Source organism: Tachysurus fulvidraco, chromosome 20 (genome assembly GCF_022655615.1).
Source record: "Tachysurus fulvidraco isolate hzauxx_2018 chromosome 20, HZAU_PFXX_2.0, whole genome shotgun sequence".
NCBI lineage: Eukaryota > Metazoa > Chordata > Actinopteri > Siluriformes > Bagridae > Tachysurus > Tachysurus fulvidraco.
Genome location: NC_062537.1, coordinates 12,338,238 through 12,353,828, shown reverse-complemented (window position 1 = coordinate 12,353,828; position 15,591 = coordinate 12,338,238). Strand labels below are relative to the sequence as shown.

Below are 15,591 nucleotides of genomic sequence, written 5' to 3'. Positions count from 1 at the left end.
GCAGACTGGCTACAGCAGACTGTCTTGGCTTTTGATCTATACACGTTATTTATAACACTATAACATTGTTATATACTTATAAATGCTCAGCGGAAAAAAACGGAAGCCGGCCTGGACCGACCGGATTCTGTGGAGGTTAAAACCGAAATGCTCACAATATGAGGAAGAGAGTTGCTCAACATCATCATCAGCAGACGAAAAAGACTTTTCTTTAAAGGTGACACAGCAGAAGTACACCTGTGACACATCATACGGTGTTAGTGACCATAAGCCTGTCATTGGCACTTTTATTCTGGAGGTAAGTGCTATTTTCAAATAACTCTGAAAACAAAAGTGCAAATTAATATACAGCATCTTATATTTCATCCCTTATATTTTTACACGTGCAGAACTGAAACATTTGCTCGACGAATATGTGCCTTGTGTTATATTGTTATATAGTATAATATTAGTATGAATGAAATATTTTGTACAATGGTGCGAAAGACTGTGTATTGATATTCAGCCTTCATCATCAGAGCTTGTGTGTTTTGTGTCCAGATGCAGAAGAACATGGAGAAGCCTTTAGTGTCTGTGAGCGCTGAGGGCCACTGGAGCGCTGATGAGGATGCAATCCTGACATACACCATCCAGGGCAACTTTGCTGCCTGCACTTCAGACTGGATTGCCCTCTACAAGGTCACACAGTGAGGCGTGTAAACAAATAGACAGAGAAAACAAGACAGATTGAGATACACAGAGAGAACAAAATAGAAAAAAATGCTAAAAAGAAATGGAACGAGAGAATTAGCATTTCTCATAATTGGGAGTGGGTGTTGAAGTCTGCTGAATATCTCTTCTTCTCTTTAGACTAACTTCAAGAGTTCCTCTGATTATATTGCCTTTGTGTGGGTCAAAGAGGATGAGATTGCTGAAATTAACAAAGTTACACAGGTATTCATGGAAAATGAATCAAAGATGGTTGTTGTAATGTTTCATGTGTGCATTTCATTTGAATGATTTGTGCATCTGTTTTACCTTGACCAGTTGACTATGAATAAAGATGACCTCCCTGTACTGGCAGGGGATTACATTCTGGGTTACTACAGCAGGAACATGCAGTCCCTGGTGGGCCTGAGCCCTACTTTTCAGGTAGGATCTATTATACATTATACTTACAAATCATGATAAGTAAGGGATGTATTCAGAGTTGCTGACTTACAGTAACTAGGCCACTTACGTTTAAAAAGTCAATAGATACACATCAGAAGTTATTATACTAAGTAGGTGCTTACCTTGACTTTCTGGGTGCACTGTTATATCATTTAAAATGCATATTTGCATTTCTGGAGTTTTTCAGCTGTGTCTAGGCCACCTAGTGCTTTTTTTTATTTTGCCTGAAACATACTGATAAAACATCTTCTGTTATGGGTCATTGATTGCACTTCAAACAACAGTTACTTCCAGTCGAACGGTGTTGCTATTTAGTTTAAAAGCAGTAGTACATTTTAGTATTTGTATGACTCCACTTATCTGATTTCACTACATAAATTGCCAGATCGAGCAATAGTCTTTTTTACAGCCAAAGCATAGCTCTTGCTGTTGTGATATTCCTTAAATTAAATGCCATATATAACATACATATAAAAAGCTACATGTGATAGGAAGACTAAGATCAAAATACACATCTAAGAGTTTTTAAATACTGTAAATTAATAATATATTTGGTTGTTAATCATATGACAATTATATTTTTTTATCTCTGCAAATCCTTTAGCATTCTGTGAATCAATCTGCCTATTTATCCATTCATGTATGATTGTTTGGTACCAGCAGCACCTAAAAACATGAATGGTGTTCATGGAGGTTGCAGTAACACTGAGTTTCATACTGTTAATTATTTAACAATGTCAAATGTACTGTAAATAAAGAAATAAAACACACCAGGAGTTTTGTTATAGAAAATAAATCAATGACAAGAGGATGTATTGTGCACATCCTAAAGTTTTTATTTCTCCTACAATTTTTCACAACATTTCATTATGCTATTTAATCATTTATGTTATATTTACAAGTTATTTTCTTGTTAGCTCTTAAAATACATTATAGCAGCTATAACTAGTGATTCCCTCACTAAATCACAACTTGTCATGTTTCTAAAATGCTACAAACCCATCTGTTCTGAAGACGTTCCTGTGTTGAAAAAATTACTGATCAAAACAAATTTCTGACACTGGAGACTCCTTCAAAATATATAATTATACATATAGATTTATACTTTACTGTGTCATGCTTTAATGTGTTAAATATCATATTATTTTAAATGGATTAATATTAGACTCAGCTTATATATAATGTGTCAAAAACATATGAAAAATCTATTACTGATAGATTAAATGATAAAGCATTAGTTCAGCTCATTAATATATTAATATATTTATAATATAATAACCTGCGAATATTTCTGTCACTACTGCCATGAAAATAAATATTTGAGACTCAGCCACCGCTGAGTATAACTACAGGAGTCTACAATACAGGATAGAGACCTGAGACTGTTTTTGATCATATTGAACTCTGAATAGCAAATAGCTGAATAATACGGAAAAAACAACTGAATAATACTCATCACTATGCGCATTTTACAAATATAATAAGCCCCCTCTTCAGTTTTTTTTTTATCTTAGACAAATCTAATGTGGTATTTGCAGTCGATTATGGATCTGAAGCTTATACCATGCTTTGGTTTGTGTGTTTCAGATAATGGAGTCTAGGTTCGCTCTACTGGAAGATATGGTGCATGAGAATGTTAATGGACCTCAGTCTCAGTAACTTTATCCAGATAGAACTGAATGTTTAATTGAAACAAAACTCTCAGACTAAAATAATTCTATACTATACATGCTGTAAGTATGGCAAGCTGATCACACCACTGCTCCATCTTCCATATGATACCTTCTTCATTAAGCACATGACACATAAAACACTGTGCACCAACACACTATTAAGTCAAATGACACTCATTTGGGCAAATGTACCTCTATCCATAGACATGGACTGGAAAGCATGTAAAAAAATCATGGCATGGCAATGCATCATGCACTGAAAAAAGGGGGAGGGAAGCTCACTGACCAAAGATGAGTTTGGCTGAATAATATACCACTGTTGAAGGTTAGCCAGGAGAACATTGAGCAGCTGAACTTAATGTTCTAATTAAAGTAGTTTCAGTTGTGCTGACACCTTCTTGTTTTAGCCAGAGTTCTCTCAAATAAGTACAATGGGGAATCTGAGCAAATCTGCCATGTACAGTAGGCAGCAAATGAAGAAATTAGGAAAACCAAAACATTACTAATTGAAAAAAGTACAGTCTACATCACTCGATTACTCAAGCATAAAAAAAATTACCCAATTAGGCTTAGTTCACTCTGTTGCAAGATTATCCAGCTCATTTTTCTTTTTTTTTTTATGCAATGAAAATCACTTATTAGAAATTGGGACATTGCCTATTCATCTGAATATGAGACTCAAGATGATAAAACAATATAATTTTAGAGAATTCTACCATTTCCTTTAAAGTTATTGGATTAAATCCCAGTACATAATATACAGTAATCCAAATCCAGTGAACCTGTCGTAAACAAAGTCCTGGTGTAAAAAAATTCTCAATACTTTATAGAGACTGCATATTGTTATTATAATCAATAAAGATAAAAACAAAATGTTGGGTAGATGTCTTCTGATTTCCAAAGTCATAAACATTCTTTCAAAGCTTATCAATTTTAAATACAAAGAGAAGACTTTTTGTAACATTGAGCACTTTACATGTGAGGCTCACATTAACAGCATGTAGTGTATCAGTTAATATACAGTAATCTCATTCTCAGTGTGTGAATCACCCAGCATGAGACAACGCTCTTCATAACATTCTGAAACAGTGAAATCTTATTTTTAAATTGTAGACAGATTAGTGTGTATCTTTAGAGGCATGGTGGATTGGTGGTTAACAAATTTTAACCTCTGATGTTTAAGAGTTATATGTTTGAGAGTTTCCCACCTCTGCCCTGCATCCAGAGTTTGCCTTTTCTCCCTGTGCTTTGGGGTTTCCTCTGGAGACTCCAGTTTCATCCCTAATCCAGGCTGATTGGCATCTCTAAATTATCCATAGTGAATGGGTATGTAAGTGTGTGTGTGTGTGTGTGATTGTGCCCTATGATGGGTTAACGCATCCCCTGGGATTATCTTGTCCCCTGGAATAAATACTGGGTGCCCCACAGTCTCCAAATTCCCCACAACCCTGAGTAGGGTAAGTGGTTCAGAAAATGAATGGAAAAGTAGTGTGTATCTTATAATCTATGCATTTGTCTGCTGTATTAAAGCATCTAAATATATCTGACAATCATTCAGAAATAACAGTTGTCCAGTTTCTTTTTTGGTCTCACCTTATCAAACAGGAGCTGGTGGAAATTATATTTTTCTTAGTAATTGAAATTAAAATGGACATTTATTACAATTGAATTTGTGTAGCATATTTTACATGATTTTGTAAGTGTTTCAGGATTAAAAGTGCTAATTTAGAATATGTATAGGCTACTAATAGCAATAATAGCAGTTCTTGTTCATTACTCCTACAGATGGCAGTGTTGCTACTTGAATAATTATGCAGTTCATTTTCAAATCTAATTGTTATTATGGTACAAATTATGATCAAGTCAGTGACACCAAAACCACTAACCTTATTTCTTGAAAGATCCCAGGTCAGTTGTTGTGATTTATTTATAGTGACATAGTGATGGCAAATGGCAGACCCAACCAGTAAAAATGCCCCGTTGTGTGTTGGATTGAGTGTTATCATATGAAATATTGAATGTATAAACGAAAAAGAAAAGAAAAGAAAAAGAAAATGACGTTGCTGGTGAACTCCTGGTGAACTCCTGGTGAACTTTTCCTCTTAAAGCTTGATCACAGAGTTATAGAGTCTTTGTGATGGATTTGCAGTATAAGTTGTTTGATGCAAAACTTGTTCATAATTAAGGCACTGTTAATCCAGTATTTCTGTTTCTGTCCATGTAGTTAGTGATAACTAATATTCTAACAGCCACCCTTTTAATCAATGCTCTCAAACAGATGTAGCACCCAGACGGGTAAGGTGCTCCAGAAAACCAGCACTCGATCAATTCTGGTGTGATTTAACCTTCATGATTCCAGTACACACACACACACACACACACACACACACACACACACACACACACACACACACACACACACACACACACACACACACACACATAGCTGTGGAGATGGTGTGTTGCACCAACTGGGAGTGTTTTCATGCATAATTACAGCCATAAATCAGCCTGAGGCACCTGCTCCGCTCCCCAACACATGCAGCCAGGAGAGCAAAGCTCAGATACCTCACCTCAAGCCTGCGTATCTGCCCAATAACCAGCAAATCAGCACAAGCAGACTTGAAGCTATGCTCTATTCCTTCATTCTCTGGGGCACTGAGGCTGTTAGATCTATCAAAGCTTTATCACGCATATGTGCAGACACACACACACACACACACACACACACACACACACACACACACACACACACACACACACACACACACACACACACACACAGAGAGAGAGAGAGAGAGAGAGAGAGAGAGAGAGAGAGAGAGAGAGAGAGAGAGAGAGAGTTACTGTAAACAATAGGACCTGAATTATTATTTATGAATTTATTAAATTCATTATGGTTACATTACGCATAAGATATATAAAAAATGTCGCTCACAAAAATTTTAGCTATTTACATATTTTAAAGCTCAGATGTGATGACTACAAGGCAAAAAAACTACAAGTGCAACTTTAGCTAAATTGGTAGCCACTTTCTTTACACAGAACTGTACTAAATATTTCCAGCTAACGTACAATTACTAACTACCTGAAGTCACAGCACTGTTGAATTCTCAAATCTATCAGAATGTGCTGAATAATTTCTGACAAACTTGAAAAAAAAAAGTGTTATTTAAAAAAGAAACAGTCATTTATTCGAGAGATGTTCATTTAATGTTTATGGAAGGAATCTCCAGTATCAGTGCTTTAATGTATCTGTCAGTAAATTTTATTCTATGGGAAATACTTCAAGATGGACGACACAGAGATGCTTTCTGGTTTTCTGCAACTTGAACAGCTCTTTTTTTAATTTGCTTGTTTGTGTATTAACATCAAAAGAAAGACATGGCTGTATAAGGCACTGAATAAAGCTCTGAATGGTCTTGTGCTATCCGTTTATTTATCTAAATTATTATGGATTTAGATAAATCCATAATAATTTAGATAAATACACGGATAGCACAAGACCATGCAGTGCTTTATAGATCAGAAGTATTATTTTATAATCAATGAGAAAATTGACTGGAAGCCTTTGCAGTATTCTGGCATTATTATAATAATCTGAACTAGAGGTAACAAAAGCATAAACTGGCATTTCTGCATCAAGTAGTGCCATTATATTTATTTTCTTACCAATATTCGCAAGATGAAAGAAGCCTATTTTAGTGATATTAGCTACATGAGCTTCGAATGAAAAACTGGAGTCAATAATCACACCAAGGTCTTTTACTGCTGCACATGATGAAACAGAAAGGCCATCCAGAGCTAACCCATAATCAGCAAGCTTACTTCTGTCTGCATTTTCCTAGTACAAGCACTTCTATCTTGTCAGAATTAAGCAGGAGGAAGTTAGTAAGTGTCTACTGTCTAATGTCCTTTACACATTCATCAATCTTACTGAGCTTAATAGATACTTATAAATGTGCATATAGCCTCAGATTTCTGCTGTTGTACCCAATAGTCATCAATACTCATCTACCTCAAGGTTTGAAATTTTGTGGCCTTTCTACTTACCAGGGTTGTAAAGAGTTCAGATTTGTGTTACTGTAGACTTCATGACAGCTCAGTCAAACCAGTCTGGTCATTCTACTCTGATATCTTTTATCAACAAGGTGTTTCAGACAGCAGACCCTCTGCACACTGGATAAATTTTGTTTTTGCATCATTTTTTGAAAATAAAAAAAAAACTGTTGTGTGTGAAAATCCCAGGAGATCAGCCGTTTCTGAAACACTCAAACCAGCCTGTCTGGTCCCAACAACCATGCCATGTTTAAAGCCACCAAGATGACATTTTCATCCCATTCTGATGTTTAACTGAAGCTCTTGACTTGTATCTGCATGATTTATACATTGTGCTGCTGCCACATGAATAGCTGATTAGGTAACTGCATAATGCATAAATGTGCAGGTGTACAGGTGTTCTTAATGAAATGCACAGGGAGTGTACACATGTACCACACACACTTTAACAGACATATAAAGGAAAATATAAGCATAAAGCCACAAAAATCACACATTTCATTTTGCTTACTAGACATATCTTTACAAAGTCTTTGCATGATTCACAGAGATCACTTATACACCTTCAGATTTTGCTATAAGGACATAGCTCACAGCAGGCTGATAAACACAGCCATTAGTGTCAAAATGCTTGAGAGGATTGCTTGGGAAAGCTACAGTGAAAGCTTTGCAATACATAATGCCAAGTGATGTAATTAAATCAATTAAAGACACAAATAATTAATAATTGGTCATTAGAGTGATTACGAGGGAGGTGGTCTCCTGCTCCATCACCATTACTGTTGGCAGAGTTCTCTTATCCAAGGGAACACACTAATCTTTTACAAAAAACCTAAAGCCTTGGGCACTAAAAGGATTTTACTGCACTATGAGGTCACTGCAGAAACTATTAATGCAGCAGTAATTTATACTTATGGACCTGAGATATTTAATGAATATTGTAGTAAGGAGAAGATATGAGAATATGTGTGTGTGTGTGTGTGTGTGTGTGTGTGTGTGTGTGTGTGTGTGTGTGTGTGTGTGTGTGTGTGTGTGTGTGTGTGTTTGTGTGTGTTTGTGTGTGTGTGTGTGTGTGTGTGTGTGTGTGTGTGTGTGTGTGTGTGTGTGTGTGTGTGTGTGTGCGTGAGAGAGAGATAATGTATTAATGTATTTAAAGGCAAAGGCTGGAGGTACTAAATTAAACATGCAGATACTTAAAATCTTAACAACTTCAACATGTGGCTGCGGGGTCCGAGCATACTTTAAAAATACCCAGTGGCCAGTTCTTGCCAAGTTCCATACAACAATAAATTTAAGAAAAGGTGGCTGTGTTTATGATAATTCTGTGATTACAAATCCAGTTAGACATTAGTAGAATAATGCAGCACAACACATTTCTGTTCAATTTCATAGAAAAATTAACACAGCTTAGCTAGTTAGCTCACATTTGTACTCAACCAAAAGGGCATATGATTTAAAACCCATTTGCTGTTCCTCACACATTAATATTAGAATAGCAAAATATTAAAATTTAAAAAAGCGTAGCTAGGTAAGTTTTGTTTCTTTCCCAAATGTATGTCATAGCAGAGTAAATATATTTAAAATTTAACTGGCTTACCTCGACTTAAGCAGGCCTATTTTTCTGTTCAGTTTATCTGAACTGGTGCCTAAAATAACTTAAGATATTCATATGCTTAGAGCAAATTGTGATTTTTGAATTGCTTTTAAACATAAACAAAAACAAGTTTAATCGTGTACTATCTTATAAAACATATTTTAAAAAGGCAGTTTCTCATGTTTGCAAGTTTTTTAACCATCTATTTTTTCACATTCAGTTTATGTACTGTATGTACAGAATACGTGAGCATAGCAGTTGTTCCCTTAAGCATCAATTCATTTTGTATAATTATTATTGTGGCTGTAACCAGAATTTGCTTCATCTAAAGATGCATGAGTCTTTGATTCAAGGTGGCAATGTGAAAGCTACGTCTTGCACAAATGCACAGATTTCACACAGGTACTGTAGGTCTGTAACGGACTTGTAAGTAGACTCATGAACCAAACATGCACTGGAACTGGACTAAATTCTTTAAATGCAATTGATTTTTGATTGAAGATCCAGATCAGAGTTGTCTGCTTTCTGGGTATTTGACTCAGTCCCAAAGTCAGGAGTGAAACTAAATCTGCACAGGAGATGGTCTAATCTGCTACATGGAAGTGACATGGCTGTTAAGCTGATCTGTCAAAAGACATCAGTCTAAATAGCAGCCGTCTGCTTCTGTGTCAGGACTGTGCACTGAGCATGGCTTCCAAGTATGATACAATTTTTTACAATCAATCCTGAATTACAGCTATTTTGAGTAATTGAGCTACTCCTTCATTGACATGGTTGACATTTGCATATCATATTATTTATAAATATCAATATGTTTTGATAATTATAATTTTGCATTTTTGTCATTAATTTTATACAAAATTTTAGAAGATTGGCAAAGAAATTATTGGAATAAATTACAAAAGAATGTTTCACATATTATGCATATTATTGAAAATGTGATTAGGCAGAAGAAGGCAATTTTGTACTGTTTGTGCAAAAGATTTATGCTAAAAAAAATTATAGTCTTTGTTTTGTTTGCACTAAAATGAATTGTTTCCACCAGTAGCCAATTTAATTGAGATGGAAATGGACCATTCCACAAACCTACCAAGTTTAGTAATAACCTTTAGTTTTAACCCTGACAAATGTTTCTATTATAGCTTTACATTTACAGCATATCGCAGACATTTACATTTACAGCATTTGGGCTTATTGACTCATCTGTTCATATGACTATGCCCCAAACTGTGCGTATACAGAATTTTACCCCGTATATGCTTTTCTGGTCTCATTCTCCCAAGCAATCATATGTTAAAGCTGTCTATGCAAATTAGGCATCATCTTAGAATAGAATGATTGATTTATTGGCCATATTATTTACAAATGTCAAGATACTTTTGATAATTAGTGAATTTCACTCTGTGCTGAATAGTTTTACAACAAATTTGAAAAAAGATATGTCAGGACTCAGCCCGGACTTTGGCCACGTGCTTTTGTTTATGTTTGGTGTCACATATCTGCCCTGCCCTTGTCTCTTCCTCCACGCTTCTGCACACCTGTTCCTCATGTGTCTGATTGTTATTAGTATTTAGCCGAGCTGCGTTGCCTTGAGCAGTGCGGAACCCTCTCCTGTCTTTGTTCGAGTCGTGTCTGGTTTTGTCTTTGTCCTTATTTTGTGTTTTTGTTTAATAAATCCTGTTTTTTTATGCTATTCTGCATTTGGGACTATGTTATCCCCTGACAAGATAGGCCAAAAGTCCTAGAACTAGTTTACATAAGTACATATGTAAAGATCAGTTTGGCTTAAGAAAGGAATAAGAGGAAATCTTACACTATAGTACTATATCTTACCAGCAAGTGTATGGGCATGGACTAATAACAGCTGACCAAGTTTCATATCTGTATATCTTATGGTTTCGTTTGGTCTGCATGATTTATTTCAGTGCAAGAGACGTAGAAGAATAAGTACCTCAAAAACAAGGTATGTGTCTAGTCTATAGAGTTCTCAAAAAGTCTGTTTACAAAGTTATTTATGCATGGCAGATGACAAATTAAACATGGCAATGCATGCTTTATGACTCACAACCTAAGTTTGGAACAATTTTACCAAAACACATGGTGTTTATCACCAGTACTGATATTTTTAACAGTGGAAGGGAATCTGAAATCTTCTATTCGTTTATGAGTGACTGAGCAGTGCAGATTGGAGGGGGTGTGGGTAGGCGATTATGGACAAAGGTTGAACATAACATGGAGACTTTTTGGTCAGTGCATGAAACAACAATCAGGAAGCAATTTAGATGCAAAATAGTGCCAGGATTTGCAGTGGGGAAAAAAGAAAATACACTGAAGCAATACACTGAATGTTAGGCCAGGTTGACCATGTCAGATATGAGATAAAACATAAAAGCTCTGAATGGAAAAATAAAAAAAAATTCAATGACAGAAAGAAGTGTTTTTTTCTGGGCATTACATAGTATGGGAAACATTACAAATGTAAACAATTTGCCCACCATTATAGTGTATCTATTGAGCTTTTGATAGAGGAACATTTTATAATATTAATAGCAATTGAGGCTTAAAGTCCTTGCTCAGTGGCCCAGCAGTGGCAACTTGGTTTTACCAAGAGATTTAAACTCATGACCTAACGAGCAGTAGTCCAACACCTAAACCACTAGGCTACCACATCCCACAAATATGCAAATATTCAAGAACAGACAACAGAATGTCTTTGGAAGATTGCATCATTTCTGTTCCGGTTGAAGCACCATCAAGATGAACAGCATGCTCTAAAGACCAGAGCACTGGGTTGATCAAGCACATGTACAGTATTTCAGAAGTGGCTTGGGGAAGTCATTGGTAAACAAAAATCTTAGGGATAAGAGCATCTTTTTTTAAGGATAAGAGCATCAGCTTAGTACACATGAATTATGACTAATTCATTATCCGTAGACACAGAACAGGCTTAGATAACCAGGACAGAAAACCAGACAAACAGTCACAATTAAATACAAATAAACAAAGAAAAAAGATGTCTTGCTTAGACATCTTGCATTCAATCATTTTAGGCAATATCTAAAATTAAATTCCAACAGAGATGGGGGTTTAGGTGATTTCTATTAATAATCATTTCTGTGTAATGTTTGGGTTTTTGTGTGCCATTTTGCATTTTTAGTGTTGTATTGAAGCAAAGCACCATTAAACATTCCAGGCAGTAATTAAGTCTGGACTCCTGCTGTGTCCCATATATTCACTGGTCACTTTGCTCACCATACAGTATGCTTTAAAATGCTGAGCTAAATTTACCAACACTGTCCGCTCAAAGTTTTGAGACTATACACCAAACATGACCACATTCTGTATTAATTAATTGTTCTGTACATATATTTTTATTGTTGAACAAGCCAGATTTCAGTAAACCTTGACCAATCTAGACAATTGTAGTTACGCCATTTTTCTTACTGAACCTGGTGACCATATGTGCTGCAGTGTCCGAGGTGTCTGACAGATAAGCAAAAGCAAGGGTTGTATTGAACATGCTGAAAGCATTGCAAGTCAATTGGATTGGATGTGGTACAGGTTATGTACTAAATGGCTTTTTTAAACAGAAACATCAAAAAAGTGAAAAACCTTTTTTTTTAATCAGGAATTTATGTATGGGCCCAAATGTCTCCTGAATATTTCAGAGTGTGTGTGGAGATAGGTGGTTAGGGGCACTTCTGTGCAGCAGGTAGAGGCTGATTTCCTCTGGGAACCTCTGGATGACTTCATTAACCAGGCTGGAAAAAAATAAGTGTACTAAATCATCACCACTAATTAGTATTTGCAGACCACCAGGGCCATATTCTGAATTTATACATCCATCTGAGGACACTGCTTGTGTCTTTTCTAGATTCAGTTTGAGTTCATTAAAAAAAAATTGTAGGATCTATGCATTATGTCGGACACGCCCTTGTTTTAATACTGACTTTTGGATTTAATGTAGACAATGTGGTTACACTACACTAATCTAAAACTATCTCAGATATTGGTTAATTTACAATCTGTCTGAGTCATAATATATATGCACTTCACTTCGCTACTGCATATATTGTACTACCATGTCAGCTAGTGTTTACAGTTTTATTGAAAATCTACCAGAGTTGTCATCCTCAATTAGTTCAATTTCTGACCCCAAAGAACTTGATCAGGCTACTGAGTAGTACAAAGTCACCATTCTGATACATTCTAAATACATTGTAGCTCCAATTAAAATAGATTAAATAGATAAATATTTATGTTTGTTTATCACATTTCATAACCTTATAACAGGCCAAACCAATGTTATGTTTAAGATATGTATGTAGTGTCAAAATAAATTAGTTGTATTGCAAACTGCATGGAAGAAAAGTCTTCTTATCCATACAAAAGCTATATAAATATTATATATTGTTATAGTATATGATAATATCATTATATAAAGTGGGGAAACCTCCTCCTTTTCACCTAGATTCTAGAAAATGTTGTAGCACATCAGTATGGCTCATACTTGCATAGGTGTAACATTAATGAAATTATTCAGTTAGAATTTAGGCCAAATGACAGTGGTGAATCAGCACTGGATAAAGTAGTTAATTACCTACTACTTGCTATTGAACAGAGCTGTGTCTATTTAATTGTGTTGCTAGACTTTGATACCATAGATCACAATATTGTTTGAAATAAATTTAAAAAATGCTGTTGGATTTATTTAGCTATTTCAGGTTTGCATTGAGTTTGTAGACAAATGGTGACTCCTCCATATACAGTGCCTTGCAAAAGTATTCATAACCACTGTGTCAGAGAACATTAGTGAACAAACAGCATCATGAAGACCAAAGAACACACCAGACAGGGCAGGGATAAGGTTGTGGAGAATTTTAAAGCAGGGTTGGGTTATTAATTAATATCCCAAGCCTTGAACATCTCACGGAGCACCGTACAATCCATCATTTGGGAATGGAAAGAGTATGGCACAACTGCAAGCCTACCAAGACATGGCTGTCCACCTAAACTGACAGGTCGTGCAAGGAGAGCATTAATCAGAGAATCAGCCAAGAGGCCCATGGTAACTCTGAAGGACCTACTGTACAGATCCACAGTTCAGGTGGGAAAATCTGTCCACAGCACAACTATTAGTCGTGCACTCCACAAATCTGGTCTTTATAGAAGAGTGGCAAGAAGAAAGCCATTGTTGAAAGAAAGCCATAAGAAATCCCAGTTTGTGACAAGCCATGTGGGGGACACGGAAAGAATGTGGAAGAAGGTGCTCTAGTCAGATGAGACAAAATGTAACTTTTTGGGCAAAAGTCAAGTCAAGTCAAGTCAAGTTTTTCTTTATTGTCAACTCTTTCACATGTACAATATATACACAAAAAAGAATCGAAAATGTATTTCTCTCAGTCCCAAGGTGCAAAATATTAGCAATGAAATTTAAATAAAGTGCAAAGCATATGTAGATACAGTGGAGAATAAGCAGACCAATGCTGCACAAAGTGACTGGCGCATGTTTCCTTATGGTAGTGGGAGGGAGAGTGGAAGGTCCTTGGGGATGTGGGATCTGAAGGGGAGTGTTGGCTTCATAGATCTGTGGAGCCTGTGGCAGAAAAGAGAAGTGGAGGCAAGTTTGAGAGTGAGTTCAGCTTCCTGATAGCCTGATGAATGAAGCTGTCCTTCAATCTGTTGGTCCTGGCCCAGAGACTCCGCAGTCTCCTCCCTGATGGCAGCAGACTGAAGAAGCTGTGTAATGGGTGGGTGGGATCACCTGCAATGCATAGGGCTTTTCGGGTGAGACGGGTCGCGTAAATGTCCTGGAGGGAGGGGAGAGAGACACCAATAATCCTCTCAACTGCTCTCACTATGTGCTGTAGTGTCTTCCGGCAGGATGCGTTGCAGGAACCGTACCACACAGTTATGCAGCTCTATAGTATGCTCTCAATGGTGCCTCTGTAGAAGGTGTGCATGATGGGTGGCATGGCACTGGCTCTTCTCAGTTTGGAGAGGAAGTAGAGACGCTGCTGTGATTTCTTGGCCAGTGCTGCTGCGTTTCCAGTCCAGGAGAGGTCCTCTGTGATGGCCACACCCAAGAACTTGGTGCTATTCACTCTCTCTACAGTGGCACCATTGATGGTCAGAGGAGCATGCTGAGTGTGCGTTCTCCTGAAGTCAACAACAATCTCCTTCGTCTTCTCCACGTTCAGAGAGAGATTGTTGTCAGTACACCACCCGGCCAGGCGTCTCACCTCGTTCCTGTAGTTTGTCTCATCTTTGTTGCTAATGAGACCCACTACAGTCGTGTCATCCACAAACTTCGATAAAGAGGTTGGAGTTGTGTGATGGTGTGCAGTCATGGGTCAGCAGTGTGAAGAGAAGGGGGCTCAGCACACATCCTTGGGGGGCCCCAGTGTTCAGTGTGATGGTGCTGGATGGACCCGTACTGCCTAAGGTCCAATAGCCCAATAGCCCAATAGCCAGAAAGTCCAATAGCCAGTTGCACGTGAAGTGCTGAGCCCAAGCTGAAGCAGTTCATTACTGAGCTGTTGGGGGATGAGAGTGTTGAATGCTGAACTAAAGTCTATGAACAGCATTCTAACGTATGAGTCCTTTTTGTCCACATGAGTGAGTGCTGAATGCATGGCAGTTGAAAACGTTATCTTAGATGAAATCCTGTTAGAGTCTGGTTCACCTTCCGGCAAGACAATGACCCTACATACAGACAGAGCTACAATGGAGTGGTTTAGACCAAAGCATATTCATGTGTTTTAATGGCCCAGTCAAAGTCCAGACCTAAATTCAATTTAGAATCGTTGGCCAGACCTGAAAATCGCTGTTCACAAATGCTCGCCATTCAATCTGACTGAGCTTGAGCAATTTTGCAAAGAAGAATGGGCAAAAAATTCACTCTCTAGATGTGCAAAGCTGGTACAGTAGGAACATACCCCAAAAGACTTTCAGCTGTAACTGCAGCGAAAGGTGGTTCTACAAGGTAATGACTCAGTGGGGCTGAATACAAATGCACGGCACACTTTTCAGATATTTATTTGTAAAAAAAAAATTGGACACCATTTATCATTTTCCTTCCACTTCACAATTATGTTCCTCTTTTTGGTCTAT

At 37.0% G+C, this 15,591-nt stretch overlaps 1 protein-coding gene across 1 annotated transcript in view; it reads left to right on the top strand.

Annotated features, from left to right (window-relative positions):
• Positions 1-3,516, top strand: part of inpp5kb (inositol polyphosphate-5-phosphatase Kb) — an 11,309-nt gene extending 7,793 nt beyond the window's left edge. The window contains exons 9-13 of the mRNA XM_027153541.2: positions 91-298; positions 541-678; positions 850-933; positions 1,027-1,131; positions 2,740-3,516. Of these exons, the coding sequence (XP_027009342.2) occupies positions 91-298; positions 541-678; positions 850-933; positions 1,027-1,131; positions 2,740-2,811 (607 nt within the window). The 3' untranslated portion in view covers positions 2,812-3,516. The remainder of the gene's footprint in view (positions 1-90; positions 299-540; positions 679-849; positions 934-1,026; positions 1,132-2,739) is intronic.
• The last annotated feature ends 12,075 nt before the right edge of the window (positions 3,517-15,591 follow it).